Raw genomic sequence first — 19,120 nt, forward strand, 5'->3', positions numbered from 1 at the left:
CTGCATATATCCTGATGCCGCTTGTGTTTTCCACATGTATTTCAATTCCTGTAGTTTCCATGTGTTCTGTTTGGGGTTCGGCTATTGAATTATGTTTTATGTTTCTTTTGACAAAGATGGTGGTGCCTCCTCCTCTGGATCTGTCTGTACAGTAAGTGCTATAACTGTTAATTCTGATCTTGTCACTTGGACGAAGATGTGATTCATTTATGAGGATACTGTCTGCTTGGGTTTCTGCTGCAAACTCCTGTAATTTGTTGGATAGACCGTTTGCATTCCAGCTAACAATCTGTAGTGATTTAGGTTTTCTATTAGCCTTATCCATTAAGGATTTCAACAAGGAGTGACTGTGTGTGCCTTAAGATGATATCCTTGGCTTCTTGAGTTGGGTTGGTTTGCCGGAGTTCAGCAAGCATTTTACCTATGTGACTTATGTTCAGTAGGATAGGTTTGTTGGTTTGCTGTGACTGGTTTGGTTTTGGGTCTTTTAGGTAGGTTGGTCTTGTAACTTCAGCATACGATCTTCCGTCCATTGTGGAGACTGTGGTTTGATGGGAGGACGTGCGTTCCTGTATAGGTTTGCTGGTTTTGAGTTGTGTCTTTCGGTTTGAGGAAATGCTATGCAGCCCTATGGTTTGAGGGGTGTGGGGATCCGCAATTTGCACACTTTGCTGATTGAGTGTGGGGTTTCTGGCATTCATTTGTTGCGTGTTTGCCACTACATTTCACAACGAAATTCAGCCTTGCAGCATTGTTGTGCGTGCCCAAATTTTTGTCACCTGTGACATTGCATTGTAGTTGATTTATACTTTAATGCCTCTACTTTTATGACTAGATTACAGATGGTCTGGAGATTGTATATGTGTTTTTGGTCTTTATTTATTTCCACTAGAATTAGGGAGTAGGGTGTTTTATCAGCTCTCTGCATTCGGCTGACTTTAGCTGGGCTAAATCCCTTAAATTGGAGGTCTGTTGTGACTTCTTCTATCTGTATTGTTTCAGTTACCCCTCTTAATACTACTTTTAGATTCTTCTCACTGTTGAGTGCAAATGTGTGGTATGGCAGGTTGTTATTGTCTAGGAATTTGGTTATTTTTTTTAGTCTGATGATGATGTTTTCGGCTGTATATGTATTCCTTCTTCCATGAAGATGATATCTGAAGATTTCAGTGGCGGATGTCCAGTGCTCTTTGGCCCTTAAGATGAGTGTGGGGGGGGTACCCTTTCTTTAGGTTCATTATCTGGTTCTATCTTTGCTGTTTTGGATGTGTCTGCAGTAGAGGAGTTCCTCTTCTTTTTGACTATTTGGAATTCTGTGTTGGTTTCCAAAGACTGCTGAATGCTATCTAGAGATGCAGCATCCTCTAGATTTGGGGAGTGTCCTAATTCTGATTGAGTCAGCATACTTCCGTCATTTAAATCATCCAACCTGTCATCTGTGACTGCTATGGGGAGGGGGGGGATGTATTGAACAGCTCTACTTTCTCTGGCCAGTTGTCGCTCAATAATTTTCCTAATCTTAGAAATTCTCTGTATATCTCTTCGAATATGGTTTCATTTAGAGGTTTTGTCATGTTTGATAAGTGATAACAATCTTGTTAGAATAAAGTTTGAGAAGCGGGTCCTAGAACCCCGTAGATCCCGTAGATCAAATCGATCTACCAGCATAGGAAGCAAAAAAAAAAAAAAAAAAAAAATTTGCACTTAAAGTTTTCTGAATTATAGTACTTACCAAAACATATAAAAAACTTTACATATATACAGTCAAATATTTGATCGAACCAAAAAGCATAAGATCACTATTTTATGGATCAAAAACTCTATGTGCTATTACTTCACTAGGCAAATGACTGACGAAATAAAACTCTCATGCTGGGCCCACTCGTCAGATACTAAGGTTGAATTAATGCAGAAGTTATATATTTCCCATATACAAGAAGCAAAAAGGTGTATCACATTATTAAAATACTCTGAATCAGAGATAGTTGTTTTTCACTTGCTTACAGATTAAACTTGCTAAGAAATTATATTACTATATCTTTACAACTACATTACTTGCATATAGAGGCTGATGACTTCATTGTCTTAGAACAGTGTTTTCCAAAGTGTGGCATGTGTGAAAGGTCTTTGGGGAGGAGTACAAGGACTTTCATTTTTAATTTGGTTACTTATTTTTATTTATTTTTTTACTTTTATATTTTTGTGCTGTATTGTAGCAGATAAGTGCAGGTTGTCTATTCTATAATTAATTTTTCAATAAGTAAAAAATCTAAATGAAGTTTTAAACAAAATGTCTCCTTTGCATGTATCAATATCCCCATTAGGGCTGCATCTGTATATGTTTAATTCTGTTTGTGTCATCCTAGGTTCTGACAAAGTTATTCACAAAGTTAGGGTTTCTGTGCTAGTAGAAATAAAGTCTTTTTCATATGGAGCCATATCTACAACTAAAAAAAACCAGCCTCGTCCCAACAGAAAAAAATTTCATCCATCTCATTAAACTGTTTTATTTACTGAAAATTTAATTTTGTAATTCATGTTTTGACTGTATATTGGATTCATATAACTAACAATCTACTTTGAGTGCCATCTCCTATTGGAGGTCAGCAACAACCTTGGCAAATTTTGAGCGATTCTCAGACATTCTGAAGTCTCTCAGAGCTCACACCAGTCCACTGTCTGATGTCTGCCATCCAAGATTTTCTTTGTCTTCTAACTTAATAATTAAATTATAAACACATGGAACTATTTTTATTATAATGAAAATGTTAAAAAAAAATATTTATAATTATTTGTGTTTGAATGAAATATAACTTCTCCCAAATTGTCTTTGCCTGAGAAGTGGTATGCTAGTGTTACTAAAATTTTAAAAGGGGAATGCTGGTATAAGTTTGGGAAACCCTGCCTTGGAAATAATTTTATATATCTCTGATACAGCATATTATAATAATAAGGTGATACACCTTTTTATTACTTGTATATAGGAAATATATGACCTTTGCATCAATTCATTGGGACTGGCTCCCACTGATGAGATCTCAAGAAAGGTTGAAAGTATTCTTGGTAGTGACCTCCCATAATGCACAGCATTATGCACATCTGAAAGGAAGTGTGCATTCATTATGGGATACCAAGGCAATTCATATATCACCAGCCTCTATATACAAGTAGGCTAGTGCTGAAGACACTTCACTTGCAAACTTTCTTTTCTTACACTTGGATAAAGGATTAAGCAACAATATAATTTCTTGAGAAGTTTAATATACCACCATACATATGTTTTTGCTTTAACATACCTAATAAGGAGTTCCTGCTCTTCTCTGTTTAGTTTATTTTTGGCATGAACTAAACCGAACCAGTCCTGCATCAATTCATTTTCGCTTTTTAAATGATGACATCCTAATTTCATTAAGAAATAAAATAGGGAAATATTACTTGGTGTGTGTGTGTGTGTGTATTAATTTTTAAGTCATTTTATATCTATTTTTTAAGAAATGTAAATAAATTTTATGAAATTCATAAAATTCATTCATGAAATATAAAAATACTACAGGTCAAAACATCACTTTTAAACAACATCTCTTTAATATGTTGTTTATACCATGACAGTACCTCATCATATAAGCAACACCAAAGAAAAATAATCTACCGAACTTACATTGTGCTGGATATCCCAACTATCATCTTTAGACACAATTACAAATGTGGTAAACACACAGTACTTAATTAGGTAGTTGTAGAAACAACTCAAATTGTAACTTAAGAGGAACTAATATCCAAACAAGGCACCCTCTGGAGACAAGATAAAAAAAAAAAGTTAATTCAGAAAAGTGAAGCTACATGTAGTCTTAGAATGACAAGCATACCAGGTATTTGGTAAATTAATGCAGCCAATTTTGTCAAGCTGTTGAAGTTTGGGAAGCTTCATTAGCTAATGATCATTCTAATAATAATCTCAGACCTATAACAACATCTATATAGCACAGTTGCCTTCTTCCATTTAATCCTGTATGAAGGTATGTCCAGAGTGTTGCAAGACAGTCCTGACTTGCCACATACATGATCTGAGATGTAGTTTTTGTTCTTCAAGGCAAGTGTTAATAGATCTGCCAGTCTGTCCAAAGTAGACCAAACTTTATAAACTGCACAAAAAGCTTTATAAACACTAGGATGTGGATGAAGCTGATTCTTGGAGAAAGGATAAAGACTGCTAGTTGGATGTGCAGTTTGAAAGTTGCAGGAAATTACATCATAGAGAACTTTAGCTATCTTTGTGATGTACCTTGAATTGTGAGGAACAGCTTTGATGTGATCCACACCTACCATCAGTAATGATTAAGGTTAAGCTTCCATAATCATTCTTTCTATTACTTGATACATTGTGAAAAAATGTCTTTGGATTTTACTTTGGCCTGTTTATCTAATTTTCTCTCCTAATCTGATTTGGCCTTCATTATCATGCTAGTTACCCTTCTTGCCTACACTCTGTATTGCTCATAAGCATGCTCATCACCTTTTTATTTATACTGCTTCCATGATGCTTTCTTTTTTTGCAGCTCCTGCTTTATATCGCTACTCATCCACTTCATCCTCATGACCTGGATGTGTGCAGTCTGATACTGCATCTCTCAACCAATTCCTGATCACTTCCCATGCCAAGGCACTGCTCCAAGCTGCAACTTAAGTTTGTCATAAACCTTTTCTTGACTGACAATTCTGCATGTTTGAGAAACCTCCCAGAGCAGGACTACCTGGTCACTTCCACTAATCAGAGATAGAGTTGCAACTGATTAGCTTGAGTGCAGATGGTAAGATCTTCTGATACTATTACAGATCCACCACACTCAAACCTCTGGTCCCTCTTTCATGTGCTGTTTCTGGTAATTATTCCTTAGTAACTGCATAAATTCCATTTCCATCTTGCCATCTGCACTCGAGCTAATCTGCCGATGTAGAGCATCCACATCTCTCTGTGGATCTAAAGGCCTATAGCAGCAACCAACAATATACTTTGTCCTACTGGTCTATCTTCCACCAGATAGCCAACCAAAACATATAAAAGAGCCATCTCACTCAGATCTAAAACCCTTCTTTACTTCTATTTTTGTTGGTTGAAGTTCTTCAGCTATCATTAATAATCTCTCTCTTCTTGTTCTAGTCAATCTATCTAAAAATAGAATATACTGTACATTGTCTGTCAACCAGGTCTAATTGATACCTATACTTTTTGGCCAAGTTGAGCTGACCAATGCCAAAAACTCCTCTCTTATTTCTGATACTTCTGTCATTCATGTACATGCATTTCAATATCCTCTTGGACCTGCTGTTACTCTTGCTAAATGTTATTTTCCAACCTATTCATATTTGAAACCTGGGAAACTCTCACTGAACTGTTCACAGTCATTCCTGCATTCACACTCATTTGTTCTGGGGGAGGGGGGGATAAACACATGCTTGATTGCATCCCCCTAATATCTCTGATTTCCGTGGTGTTATACTTCTAACCTCTCACTGAACAACACTTTCTCCAAACATCTGACTCCAAACCATTCAAATGCAGTGCATCAGGCAGATACACATACACATCCTGTCATACTTCAATTTCAATCCACACATCTATAAACCGCACACCATTCTTCCTGCAAAATCTTCTCAATGGTATACCAAATGCAGTGCATCAGGCAGATACACATACACATCCTGTCATACTTCAAATTCAATCCACACATCTATAAACCGCACACCATTCTTCCTGCAAAATCTTCTCAATGCCTCATTAGCAATCATGGTCATCAATTCTGTTCTATTATATTGAGACAGTAGGCTCACAATCTTTAGTTTCTCACTCCCCATTTTCGCTTAATTGAACATCTCTTTTATATTTATCTCTCATTGCATATTTCTCAACTTTGAAATAATTTGTGCCTGCCAAAAACAACTCTTTCACTTCTTCCTCATGCAAACTAACAGCTTCATTAACATCTTTGCACCCTGGGAAAAATGCTTTCATCACTTTCTCATTAAGTACACTTCTTATCATTGAATCCCATATAAAACTTTCTCTTTATTCCATCTCTTATACTTTTACAGTTTATCCCTTTCACTTTTATTAATGTACATTTTATTTATTTGAATGAATCTGTTCTGAGAAAAAAAAGAGAAAGTTTTGTTCTCATAATGATATTTTCCAGTAACAAAAATTACATTATTTGGAAATGAATGATTTCCTTATCACTCAGCATTAAAAGGGGAGTGATTAAATAAAAACTTATAACAAAAGCAATTAACATTCAATAAATAAAATAACAATCATATATTAGCTCCACTCACACATTCCTTATTATTATAATATGAGTATCTCCATCATGAAAACCCACACTAACCTTCGCACAATGGTTATCTCTCTCCTTAAATCACTCACTGTCAGGGCCCATACGACTTCTGGCAATCCATTCTAGTGATTCATCATTCTCCAAGTAAAAAATCTAGTCACATTCTTACAACTTCCAAGTGACTCCTAGTTCTCTCTCTTTTCGTTATATGATGTACTGAAAATTTTCTTTTGTGTCAATCTTATAGACCCAGTTTAGTAACTTATAACATTCTATTATGTTCCTTCTTTTCAGCCTGTCAACTAGACTGCAACATACCACACCATCAATCTATCGTCATAGGGAGCATTCCATAAACCCGTAAGCTTGGTTACTTATCTCTGGAACCTCTCCACCACCTCCTTGTCCTCAGAAATTCTGGTGACCAAATCTGTGCACAGCAGTTAAGATGTGTAGCTGTATCTTAGCCTTATAAAGAGAGGTATTAACATTACTCTCATTTCAACTTGTCAATGTGCTTTTTGACATTCAAGTAATCTTTTAAAGCTATCTGGCCAACTTTTGTACTATTTCCTCTGAATCTCAACTCTGTCCACCATCACTCCTGGATCACTAGATTATGGAAAGACATTAGTGCTAATGGTAAGAAAGTGACAGAAGCAGAAGAAATGATTGAGTTATGGTTATCAATTTTCTGCAATCCAGTACCATCAATGTAACACACTATTTTTTAACTTTTATTAACTATTACCTTCCCCAAGTTTTGCATCATCAGCAAAAACTGAATAGTTCCCTTGTATCTACTCAAATTTCCGAATTCATTAACATGCATACTGAACAGCAGTGACCCTAGTACAGAACCTTGAGCCACTCTAATAGTTATCCTCATTCTTCATTCAGTTTTACAACACTGTATACTAGTATATGATATCTTTATCCATCTGTAGCCCCCCCACCCCACATACACAAAATGCCACAAATAATTCCCATTTGCTATAATGTTAAGGTGGGTTTTCTGTGGAGTATCATGTCAAATATTACGCTTGGTGTTGCACTGAAAGTAATTCCGCTTGTTGTCGCACTGATTAGATCGTCGGCTTGTCGAGAGCTCCTGAAAAGATTAGTAGTATTTTGTGTTAACATTAGATATTTTACTAGAATTTTAAGTAGTATTGTTTGCTTTTTGTTTCTTGGTGTGTCTGTGCAATTTTCGCGTGTTTTCTGTTATTTTAATTATTATTTTTAAGAAAAGATAGCGTGCACATGGCACCGATAAAGAAAAAAATGGCGGCCAGGTCGCCATGTTTGTTTAAGAGTTTTGATGTAAACAAATTTATGCAATGTGCTGTCTGTGAGATGTATGCCTTGCGAAGAGTGGTGGGAGTCTGGTTAGAAAGTGATAGTGGAGTTAACATGTGTAGAAAGTGTAAAGAGAATGAGGACTTCAAGCGTGTCGAGAGTGATATCGTTAACGATAGTCAGAATGTAGAAAATGGCGGTGTGCTAGAAAATTGCGTGGTAGTGCCAGATAGGTGTGAGAGCGTCGCTGAAAGTGTAAATGAAGGTAGAAACACAGAAAGAATGGATGATTTGATCGATAATGAAAATGGTGAGATAAATGCGAGTAGCGAAATTGCCCGTTTGTATGGTGCGATACACAGAGCTAAAAGACAACTGGGGCGTATGGAAAAATGTGTGTTGAACGTACCGACAAATAACCGGCGGAAGTCTGTGATGGCAAATAATAAAATGTTCGTAAACGTCAATAAAATGAAGGAGTGAGTGCTGTATGGGGATTCGCTATTAAGAGGCGTAATAATTCAGAGTTTAACGAAGTCGTACCAGCCACGTGCGAACATAAAGGACGTCAGCGAATCTATTCGACTGCAAAAACAGAGGGTGAAAGAGATGATAATCGTGGCAGGAACGAATGATTTGAAAGAGGACAAAATGGAAATGATAGAGGATGTGAGGGAGTTGTTTGAGGTAGCAAAAGAGAAGAGTGAGAGAGTTAGGATGGTGAGTATCTTACCGCGGTATGACAGCAAAGTGTTTAGAAGGAGGGCCATAACTGCCAATGACTTTATGCGTGGGTTATGCATGGAGAGTGGTGTGGAATGAGTTCGATGGGCGAAAGGACTTATATAAGATGGATGGGTTACATTTGAATGGAGTTGGTGTACGGAGACTTGAAAGAGTGTTGATGAATGATGTGGAAGTGGATGTACAGACTCAGGGAAACTAGATTTATTAAGAGGGGGGGGGGAGAGTAGATATGCAGACTTTAGGGGGGCAGTTAAGTGTATGAATGAGTATATTATGCCCGAGCGAGTACGACGGACAACAAATCAGAATGGGATAGTTAGTATAAGGCATCAAAGTAGGGATGGGACAAATGGGCTTCTGCGATTCATGTACAATAATGCCAGGAGTATTAGGAACAAGAAGGAAGAGTTTTTGGCCATGGTTGGCACTTCCAGGCCACAGGTTGTCGGTATTAGTGAAACATGGCTGACAGAAGATGATAAAACTAGTGGGATTGAATGCGACGGGTATAGTGTGTTCAGGAGTGACAGGGTGAATAAAAAGGGGGGAGGAGTGTTATTGATGATAGCTGATGAGCTTCAGCCAAGGAGTATAGAAGTTGAACTGCAGGATGGGGAAAAAAGCACATTTGAGGCTGTTTGGTGTGAGATAGAATCTAGCAGAACAAAATATACAATTGGGTGCTGCTATAGACCGGGTAATGGAGTGGATGGTGGGGATAGTATGCATAAGCAAATAGAAGAAATGAGTGGAAGGAGGGTAATTATTATGGGTGATTACAATTATGGTAACACTGACTGGAAAGAGGAGAGGGCATATGGGAGGAAGGAATTGGATTTTATGCGGTTATTAAGGGACAACTATCTACGGCAACATGAATTGGAAAATACCAGGGGGCAGAGAGTGCTGGACCTAGTAATTGCAACTGAGAATGTGGCTGTAACGAACATGACCATGTTGCCACCAATTGGTGAGAGTGACCATAAGGTTATGACTTGGGAGGTGGCTAAAGGAGTTGAATTTACAATTAAGACAGGGTACATGTGGAATTACTGGGCTGGTAAGTATGACAAGCTTAGGTGTGTGCTTGGCTCAATGCCATGGCATGTAAAACTGCAAGGGCTGGATGTTGATAGCACATGGGAGGTGGTTAAGAACTGTTTGCAGGAGGCAATGGTTGACTGTATACCAAGAGTCCGAATAATAAATCAAGTAGGGGTTAAATGGATGAATAACACTATTAAGCTTGAGCTGCAAAAAAAGAAACAATTGTGGAGGGAATTTAAGGAGAAGGGTGACCATCAGGCGCAGGAACAGTATAAAGCTCAGGCCAGGATGGTAACAAGGGTGGTAAGAAAAGCAAAAGCAGATTACGAAAGGAAATTGGCCATGCAGGCTAAAGAGAATCCCAAACAGTTTTTTCAATATGTTGCAAGTAAAAGGAAAAATGCTCATGGTAGAATGATCTTAAAAAATGCTGAGGGTAGGGAGGTAACCAAATCAGTCGATATTGTGGAATTACTGAGCGAGCACTTTGCAAGAGTATATCATCCAGGTGGCGACTTTGCAGGAATGGAAGAACCAACAGCTTATACTGGAATTGTGATGAATGAAGTAGAGGTAACTAGTCTATTACAGAACCTCAATGTCAATACATCTGTGGGATTGGATGGTATACCAGCTCGTGTCATATGTGAAGCGGCCAAAGAATTGTCAGTGCCCTTGACCATTTTGTTTAATTTGAGCCTCAGGACTGGGTTAGTCCCAAGGGGGTGGAAAGAGGGGAAAATAGTTCCACTGCACAAAGGTGGTTCCAAGACTGCTGTTGAAAATTACCGGCCAATCAGCATAACAGGAATCATTATCAAGGTCTTAGAGAAAATAGTCAAGAGGAAAATACAAGATTGGATAGAAGAAAATGGGATATTGTATGGGGGACAACATGGTTTTGTGAAGGGTAGATCATGCCTCAGTAACTTGCTCACGTTTTATAACACAGTGACGGCTGAACTGGATAGGGGTAATGGGTTTACAGTGATACTACTGGACCTAGCCAAGGCCTTTGACAGGATACCATATGGAACCCTAATCAGTAAACTGGAGCAGATGGGGATAGATATAGGGTTGGTAAGATGGATAGGAGGGTGGTTGAAGGAGAGATACCAGAGAGTGGTTTATTCAGGAGTGGAGTCAAAAAGACGTCTTGTGACTAGTGGAGTGCCGCAGGGCTCTGTTCTTGGACCACTGCTTTTCAATTTGTTCATCAATGATATTGGAAAGGATTTGAGAGGAAGTGTTCACTTGTTTGCTGATGATGCAAAGTTGGGTAGAGCAATTGTGAGTGCACAGGATGTCAAAATTTTACAGGATGATTTGGATAGGTTGGAGAACTGGGCTAGGAAAAATGGATGTCAATTTAACGTGGCAAAATGTAAGGTTATGCATTTTGGGGTGAAAAGATTGGCGGCAGTTTACTGCATTGGTGGAACCGTGTTCCAGGAAATTGATGAGGCACGAGATTTAGGAGTGTTGGTGAATAAGGAATTGAAATTTAGTGGACACATTGCAAAAGTGGCCAAATCAGCTCATCAAATCACTTGGTTGCTGAAGAATACGTTGACAAGCAGAGACAAGCAGGTTATTGTTCCTCTGTATCGAGCCTTGATAAGACCCCATCTCGACTACTGTGCTCAGATTTGGTCACCTAGGTTTCTTCTTGATGGGGAGGAGGTGGAGAGGATCCAGAGGCGAGTGACCAAGATGAGAGCAGGTCTGTGGAATGAACCGTATGAGAACAGGTTGAGGATTTGTGGGTTGCAAAAATTGGTTGATAGGCAGAGGAGGGGAGATATGATTGAGACATTCAAATTACTGAAGGGTTTCTATAAAATTAATTCAGAAGATATTTTTGAGAACAAGGCTGGTTGTGGGAGGACTAGGGGACATCCATGGAAACTGGGCAAAAGTGTGGTTAGTAAAGGTGTTAGAGCTGGGTTCTTTACTTTTAGAGTAGTGAATGAGTGGAATGCGCTCCCTGAGTCTGTGGTGGATGCTGTGACAGTGAATGAGTTTAAGGCGAGGTATGATAGATACTGTATGAATGTCGAATAGTTGTAATGAATATGATTTGGGGCCTCCCTCGATGAGTCTAATGACTCCCTGGAGTTGCCCGCAATAATAATATCTTTGCTAAGTCCAGTAGCATCAATCGTATAGCTATTTCCTTAATCTAATTATATCATAAAATGTGAGTACATTACTAAGGTGGAACCTACAACAGGTCATCCCTGTCCATTATAGAGTGTATCTTATTCCTATCAACCCATTCCCGAATTCTACCTTTAAGCAACATTTCCAAAACCTTGTTAAAGCAGAAACCTGGATTAAACAACTTCACCAGAGACACTGCTAATTCCCTTACATATTTGCATAGCACATGGGATGACATGCCATCCAGTCTCACTACTGAATACATTGACAGTAACTGGAGATACTCATTCATGCTGAGTATCTCCAGTTAATCTACCTCCATTTTCACATCTTTCTGTTGCATAAGCAAGTTTAAAATCTCCACCTAGAGTAAATACCCAAGTGATCACTTAATAACTCAACCATTTCTTCGGCTTCTGTCACTTTCCTACCATTAGTACTCATATCTTTCCATAATTTGATAAATAACAAAATTGTTACAGTTCTCTATTATGATTATAATTTAAAGGGATGAAAAGATGCCATAAACAATTAACTGACAGACAGAGACAGAAAGCTAGTTTTCTGAAATGACTCCCTTGCAAAAGCAATTTTTAAACAGACATAAACACATGCATTCTTAAAAGCAAAGACAGGAGGAAAGATCACATGGCAGGAAGGAAATGGAATTTATATACTTACTGACAGATAATTACTTGAAGCAAAATGTGACAAAGGGGGAATATGGTATGAGAGTGTTGGATCTCGTTATAGGATCAGAAGACCACTCTCTATCTAAGGTGGCTAAACTGCCCCCATTTGGGGAAAGTGATAATGTGATCTTGACTTAGGAGGTAGCAAAACACGGAATTTCCAGTCAAGAAAGTATATGTGTGGAACTACAAGGGGTGATTATGATACACTTGAATTATGATACAGGAGGCAGCTTGAAACAGTACCATGACATAAAGATCTGCAAGGGAAAGATGTTCACAATGAATAGGGGAGATAGTCAAGGGGTTTGATGGATGAATAGTCTCATTAAGCATGAGCTGCAAACAAAGAAAAGGGTATATAATGAGAAAGGTAACCAGCATGGTAAGAAAGGAAATGTAAAAAAAAGTGTAAATCATATTATGAGAAGAAATTAGCTGAGCAGGCAAATTCCAAGGAGATTTTTTTTGTTGTGTAGCAAATAGGAGAGGAATAACTATGGGATGATAACTTTAATGAATGCAGATGGAGGAGAGGTGACAGAGGCAGATGAAAGTGTTAAGCTTCCGAATGACCATTTTGCAAGGGTATATCATCCAAGTGAAAATATTGTTCTTGCAGAAGTGACAGGGACTGACAACAGAGCTTGATGAATTGGAAGTACTCAGGTACAGATGTGGGAGTAGATGGGATATCAACTGACATTTTAAGAAAATGTGCAAGGGAACTGGCGATGCCTTTGTTGAGGCTGTTTAATTTAGGTATCAGCTCTGGCAAAGACCCAAGAGAGTGGAAGGAAGGAAAAATAATTCCTTTGAATAAAGGAAGATCTAAGTCTGTAGTAGCAAATTATAGACCAATCAGTATCTCATGAGTGATGGTACAAGTACTGAAAAAGTTGGTCAAAAAGAGAATACAAGAATGGGTGGATAACAATGATACTTTATGAACAGCATAGTTTGTGAAGGGTTGGTCATGCCTTAGTAATCTACTAACTTTTAATAACAGAGTGACAGCCTGAGTTGGATAAATGGAATAGCTACACTGGGATACTGCTGGATTTTGCAAAAGCGTTTGAGAGGATACCACATGGGACTTTGTTACACAAACTGCAATAAATGGGGATGGATATGAAACTGGTGATATGGATAAAAGGATGGCTCATGAACAGATAACAAAAAGTAGTTGTAGGAGCAGAATCCAGGAGAAGGCAAGTGACTAGTGCTATGATACAGGGCACATAGCACAGAGCCCTGTATCATAGCACAGGGCTCTGTGCTTGGACCACTGCTGCTTAATTTGTACATAAATGATATAAGAAGTAACTTAAAGGGATATATTCAGTTGTTTGCTGATAATGTAAAGTTGGGTAGGGTAGCAATTAATCAAGGTGCAGGATGATTTAATTAATAAAAAAATTAATTACTCAAGCTTGCAGGATGATTTAAATAGGCTGACAGTATGGACATAACATAATGGGTGTCAATTTAATGCAGAAAAGTGTAAATTTATGCATTTCGGATACAAAGATTACAAGCTGTATACCACATTGAGGGAAATGTACTCAAGGAAATTGATGACAGCAAGGATTTGAAGGTGGTAGTAGTAGTAGTAAATAGAGAGTTGAAGTTTAGAGGGCATACTGCTAAAGTAGCCAGGTTAGCTCAGAGGAATTACTTGGTTATTGAAGAACACACTAACAAGCAGAGATAAGGAGTTATCTTTCTTCTTTATAAAGCTTTGATACAACCACATGTGGTACAGTAATCCACTGTACTCAGGTTAAGCTGGGTTTCTTGGGTATGAGAAAGTGACAGAGAGGATCTGGAGGTGAGCGGTCTGTGGAATGCTCATTATGAGAGTTTCTGGGTTGCAAAGATTGATAGGTGAAAAAAAAAAAGGGGGGGGTATATAATAGAAACATTTAAGTTATTTAAAAGGATTTTATAGGATTAATACAAAGGAAATATTTCAGCATCTGGTTAGAGGGGAAAAACAAGAGGTCATCCCTGGAAGTTGGAAAAGAATGTAGTTAGCAAGGGAATGAGAACTAGATTTTTTGCTTGGAGAGTGTGAATGGAATGGGTTGCCTGAGTCAGTTTTGAGTGTTTTTTCTGTTAATGATTTCAAGTAGAGATACAATAGATATCATGTTGATAGGTTGGGTCTCCCATGATGAGCCTTAGAACTGCATGGATACCCATGCAATAATAATAATCTTATCTTTATTTTGAATATAATTCTTCCACTGATGCTATCTATTTGCTCTCCTAATTATTCTCAAAAGTGTCATATCAGTGCCTGCTAAAAACTGTTTTCATTCCAATGTAATTCTAAGATCCATTATTTAAAAACTGATCTGAACATTGTGTTATATACTTTCAGTTTAGTGTTCTGGCCAATTTATTTTTTATTTCATATCGTATTCAAATTGCATCAATCACAGCTTCCTTACATATTCTATTTTCAAATTAAATTTTCCATTTCCATAAAAATTGTGTCTACATAGCTAGAATATTATTGTGATATAGGCTTGTCACTGTGATGGATACAAAGTGTAGAGGAGTGATGTGTTTTATCCATATTGATGGTGACGTGGTTAATAGATCCCCCCCCCCCCAAGTGATTTTCTTGCAAATTTGTTAGGGCAGTTATTCAGATTAAAGATTCTTAAAGACTTTTACTTGTGTTATTTAGAAACATAACTACTAAGTGTAGCATCAAATATCTTTTTTCTTTTTAATAGGGAACTCGTCCATGAAAGGTTGGTCAACCTATAGTATGCTAATACTATGGATGGGCAAAAAAGGAACCTGTTCACATTTATCTTGAAGAGCTGTGGATTGTATTCCTTGGGAAGCATGTAAGATAGCAGACTATTTCAGAGGGTAGCAGTGAAAAAGATGAATGAAGAGGAGGAAAAATTGGTTCTGAGTTTGGAGTGAGGAAATGTTGATTAGTGTGTTGCATGCATTTGAACAGATTTGACAGAGTGGGGATATTATTGATGCTAATTCTAATGAATAGTGGCTATGGAAGTATCTTAGAAGAAGCAAGCAGCAGAAACTGTGTGCTTGTGAGTGAGTGAAGTGTATTAGTGAGCAAGGGGTTATTAATCCATCAGACAGCTCTTTTCTATACAGAGCAGTATCTTTAGGAAGCTCTTAGGGACATAATCCCAGATATGGGAATAATATTCAATGGTTGGATGGATTTGTGATTTGCATAAAGTTAGAAGTTGTTTGGGGGTTAAAGTAAGGGCATGAGCAAAAAAGAAAACCTACTTTTTTGGAGGTAGAGGAGGCAATATTTGTAATATGCTTGTGCCAAGAGAGAGATTTGAGGTTAGCATTATCCCAAGAAGATACATCTCATCATACATGGTGATTTGGGTGTTGTCAAAAGTAAGGGTAGAGGAGAAGGGTTCTTTTTTGTGTAAATAAGATAGATTTGTTTGCTAGCAATGAAAGTAACAAGATCATCCAAACCCTACTGATGAATGTTTTGGAGATCTGTATTTAAGGTATGATTTAAGCACTGCTGTATTCATGAAATAAAAACGAGGAACGTAATGTGCTGTCATCAGTAAAACTATGTATTGGGTTGGTAGTCTGCTGGAGTAAATCATTCATATATAGAAGGAATAAGGTGGGTGAGAGAACTGAGCCTTGTGGGGCCCCTGCTTTGGTTGTATACTTAGAAGATAAGGAGCTATCCACCATACCCAAAGTCAACATTCAATCAAAAAACTGGCAGTCCAACTGCAGAAGTCAAGGGATAGACCAGATGATGGGAGTATACTTAAGAGGATTTTGTGCCAGACTCAGTCTAAAGCCTTGGAGATCAAGGCTTTAGACCGAGCAGTTGAGTGCTGATAGCCTTTTCCATTACTTTGTAAAGAGCTGGAGTAAGAGAAGTCTAATGGTAGTTTGAGGATATAGATTTCTCAACCATTCAAGGGATAGATTGAATATGAGCTAATTTTCAGACTGCAGGATAGATACCAGTGGAATAAGAGAGTGTAAAAAAGATGACACAGAATGGGGTCAACTCTAGAGCACAGACCTTTAGAACAATCAGAGGATTGCCATCAGGGCCAAGAGAATTTTTGGTTTTGCTCAAATTGGAAATTTGAGCAAAATTTTCCTGATCTCTTTTTGGCAAAAAGAAACACCAGGTATTGAGTGCAGAGTGTGAGTGTGTGTGTGTGTGTGTGTGTGTTGGGGAACATTTATCAAAATCAGCAGTACAAGAATTGGAGGAGAAGTAGGAATCCAAGAGATTGTTTTTTTTTTGTGAATGATGATGTAACTAGTGGGAGTGGCATTGGGCAGAAGTCGCAAACAATGGGTTTGGCTTAAGACCAGAATGAATGGCTGCCATTTGGACAAGATGCAAGTTTCTATTTTTAGCTCTCTCAAAGTATTTGACTTGATGATAGTTTTCTTGCAGCTATTTTGAGCTTTGGTATAATCAGTACAGGATTGTTTTGGATGAAAGACAATTATGACATGCCTTATACAGCTCAGGCACACTTCAATTCTTTCCTTGTACAGCTCAGGCACACCTGTAGGATAACCTAGGTTTAGACAGTGGATGGAAACTTAGGGCGAAATGGGGAATAAATGTTTCCATGTTACAAATATTATATTACAAATACCTTATTTTGATGTCAGGTTTAGTGCCACTTTCCTTCATAATATGATCCACACAGATGATAAATAAGAGTGAAAATAGTGCTCTTGGTTTAGATAGAGGCTATATACATTTGGATCATCTCACTACAACAATGTTATAACAATACAGTCACTACAACAAACTAATGAAAAGTCCCAAACACAATGTTATTCTGAAGAAAATTCATCATCAACTTCATCAGTGGTTTCAACTGGCACTTAAGCACCTACAGCTTTTCAACTATTCTTGGATTTCATAACCATAATTCTAAGATAAGGTGGTTTTATCTTAGGTTAGCCTTATGCCTATAAGTATACTTTTTATGTATATAGTCTAACCATAAATATTGTTACTACTTGAACATTGCATGAATCTTTAATCTATCAGTTTATCACTTACAGCTTTCAGCACATACAAACCACATGTATAACGTGTATAGCAGCACTCAATTTGAAATGTTCCCCTTTTGCCTTCAGGCACACCCAGTCTGTGAGGCCACATATAGATGGCATGCACAACATCCAACAGGAAATGCTGTTCTGTTCACTCCAAATCCACTTTCAGGCTGGCAATGCTGGGGTATATCATTTCTTGCAGGCTACTCTATCTTCACTACCAAAATTTGAAGTCCAACGAATTCAGATCAAGACTTCCAGATGGCTAATCAAATGGTGATGTGTGGTCAGGCACATTTGCCTCCAACCACTGTTGTATGGTCCTCGCCTTGTGTGCAAGGGCTGAGTCCTGTTGGAAGGTCCACTGCCTGCCATGAAACGAGTGTTATTCAGGGGACTGTACTACAGGTTCTAGCACAGTGTCTTGATATACTTTGGTGGAGGTTTTGACTCCTTTCTCACAAAAATGCAATTTGGATAACCCTGATACATCATCCACCACCACCCTAATCAAACCATCACTGATGTGAGGTGATGACCCTTCTGAATCGTGGGTGCTATGCGACAATCCAGGGTATATACTTGATCATTTTGGCAGTTAAATGATTCTTCAATGATGAAAATTTTCTCATCTGTGAAGAGGATATCTTTGTGTATGTTGTTTGTGTACTGCAAGAGAAGTTCCTTTGATTTTATCACTCTCTGCTGCATAAATTGTGGTGTGTTAGGAAGTGTCCAGTAGAATAATGACAGAATCTCATCCCCAGGTCATCAGTGAACAGCGAACACGTGACACTGTTTTGCAGAGAACACATGACACTCTTCTCTGCAAAATATTCATCATTTGCAACATCACTTGATGCTTTCTCACAGAATTATGCCTTCACAGTTCTCACAAGCTGTTGCATCCTAATGCAACATGGTCAACCTGTTTCTTTGGCAGTCAAATATATCCTCTGCATCATTACAATGGTTAATAGTCCAATACACAAACATCCTACTGATCCTGAGTGTTTTTAGCATGTTGAAAATAACAGATGGCTGCATTCCAACCTTGTGAAGTGCTATTACAGGTACACAGTTCTCATAATCTCCTTACTGCATGTTAACCTGTACAGCTAGACAATTCTCACTCTCTGCTGATAAACATGTGAATATTGGCTGCACACAGCACCACTAACAGAACTGGACTCATGCTATTCTGTGGGAAGTACTGGAGTGTGCAGAAATTGTAACATTATAGCAAGACTGTAAATTGCATACATCCTCCTAGCTGGTTTTCATGATCACTAAATGAAAAACTTAAGTTTCTGGGAGAAAGAAACTATTTCAGTATGAAATAACTCACCTTCAGTTGAAAGGCCCTGATAAAGGTTCCTTGCACCAAAGACATGATTTAAACCCTAGTCTTTCCATCCGAAGAGGGCCATTTAAACTAACCGACCTTCAGAGGCTCTTGAAAAAATAATCACTACAGCAAATATTCCTGGAGTTCATGAGTTTGTCATAGTTCACTTATATCATGTACTTGTAGCATTTCAAAACAGCCATTCTCTTGGTACCTTATCACATGCCTTTTTGAATGTACAAAACTTAAATACAGGTCTGTTATATTTCCATAAATTCTCAGCAATTTGGCAAAAACTAAAAATCTGATCCTGACCACCTTTATTTGGCCTGTACTTGGTCTGGTCTTCCCTAAATTTCTCTTCCACAATATTTTATGGGCTATTTTCAATTGTGATTGCATAAATCTTACCTGAGACA

The 19,120-nt window shown here is 38.0% G+C and overlaps 1 protein-coding gene across 1 annotated transcript in view; it reads right to left on the reverse strand.

Moving 5' to 3' along the window:
* Positions 1-19,120, reverse strand: part of Mical (Molecule interacting with CasL) — a 538,428-nt gene that overhangs the window by 20,366 nt on the left and 498,942 nt on the right. Inside the window, exons 26-27 of the mRNA XM_090406620.1 lie at positions 5,260-5,281; positions 3,297-3,380 (exon numbers count right to left, since the gene is read on the reverse strand). Of these exons, the coding sequence (XP_090262746.1) occupies positions 3,297-3,380; positions 5,260-5,281 (106 nt within the window). The remainder of the gene's footprint in view (positions 1-3,296; positions 3,381-5,259; positions 5,282-19,120) is intronic.

This window comes from Typopeltis vanoorti, chromosome 16 (genome assembly GCF_054136105.1).
Source record: "Typopeltis vanoorti isolate ZY-2024b chromosome 16, IOZ_Tvanoo_1.0, whole genome shotgun sequence".
In the NCBI taxonomy this organism is placed as follows: Eukaryota; Metazoa; Arthropoda; class Arachnida; order Uropygi; family Thelyphonidae; genus Typopeltis; species Typopeltis vanoorti.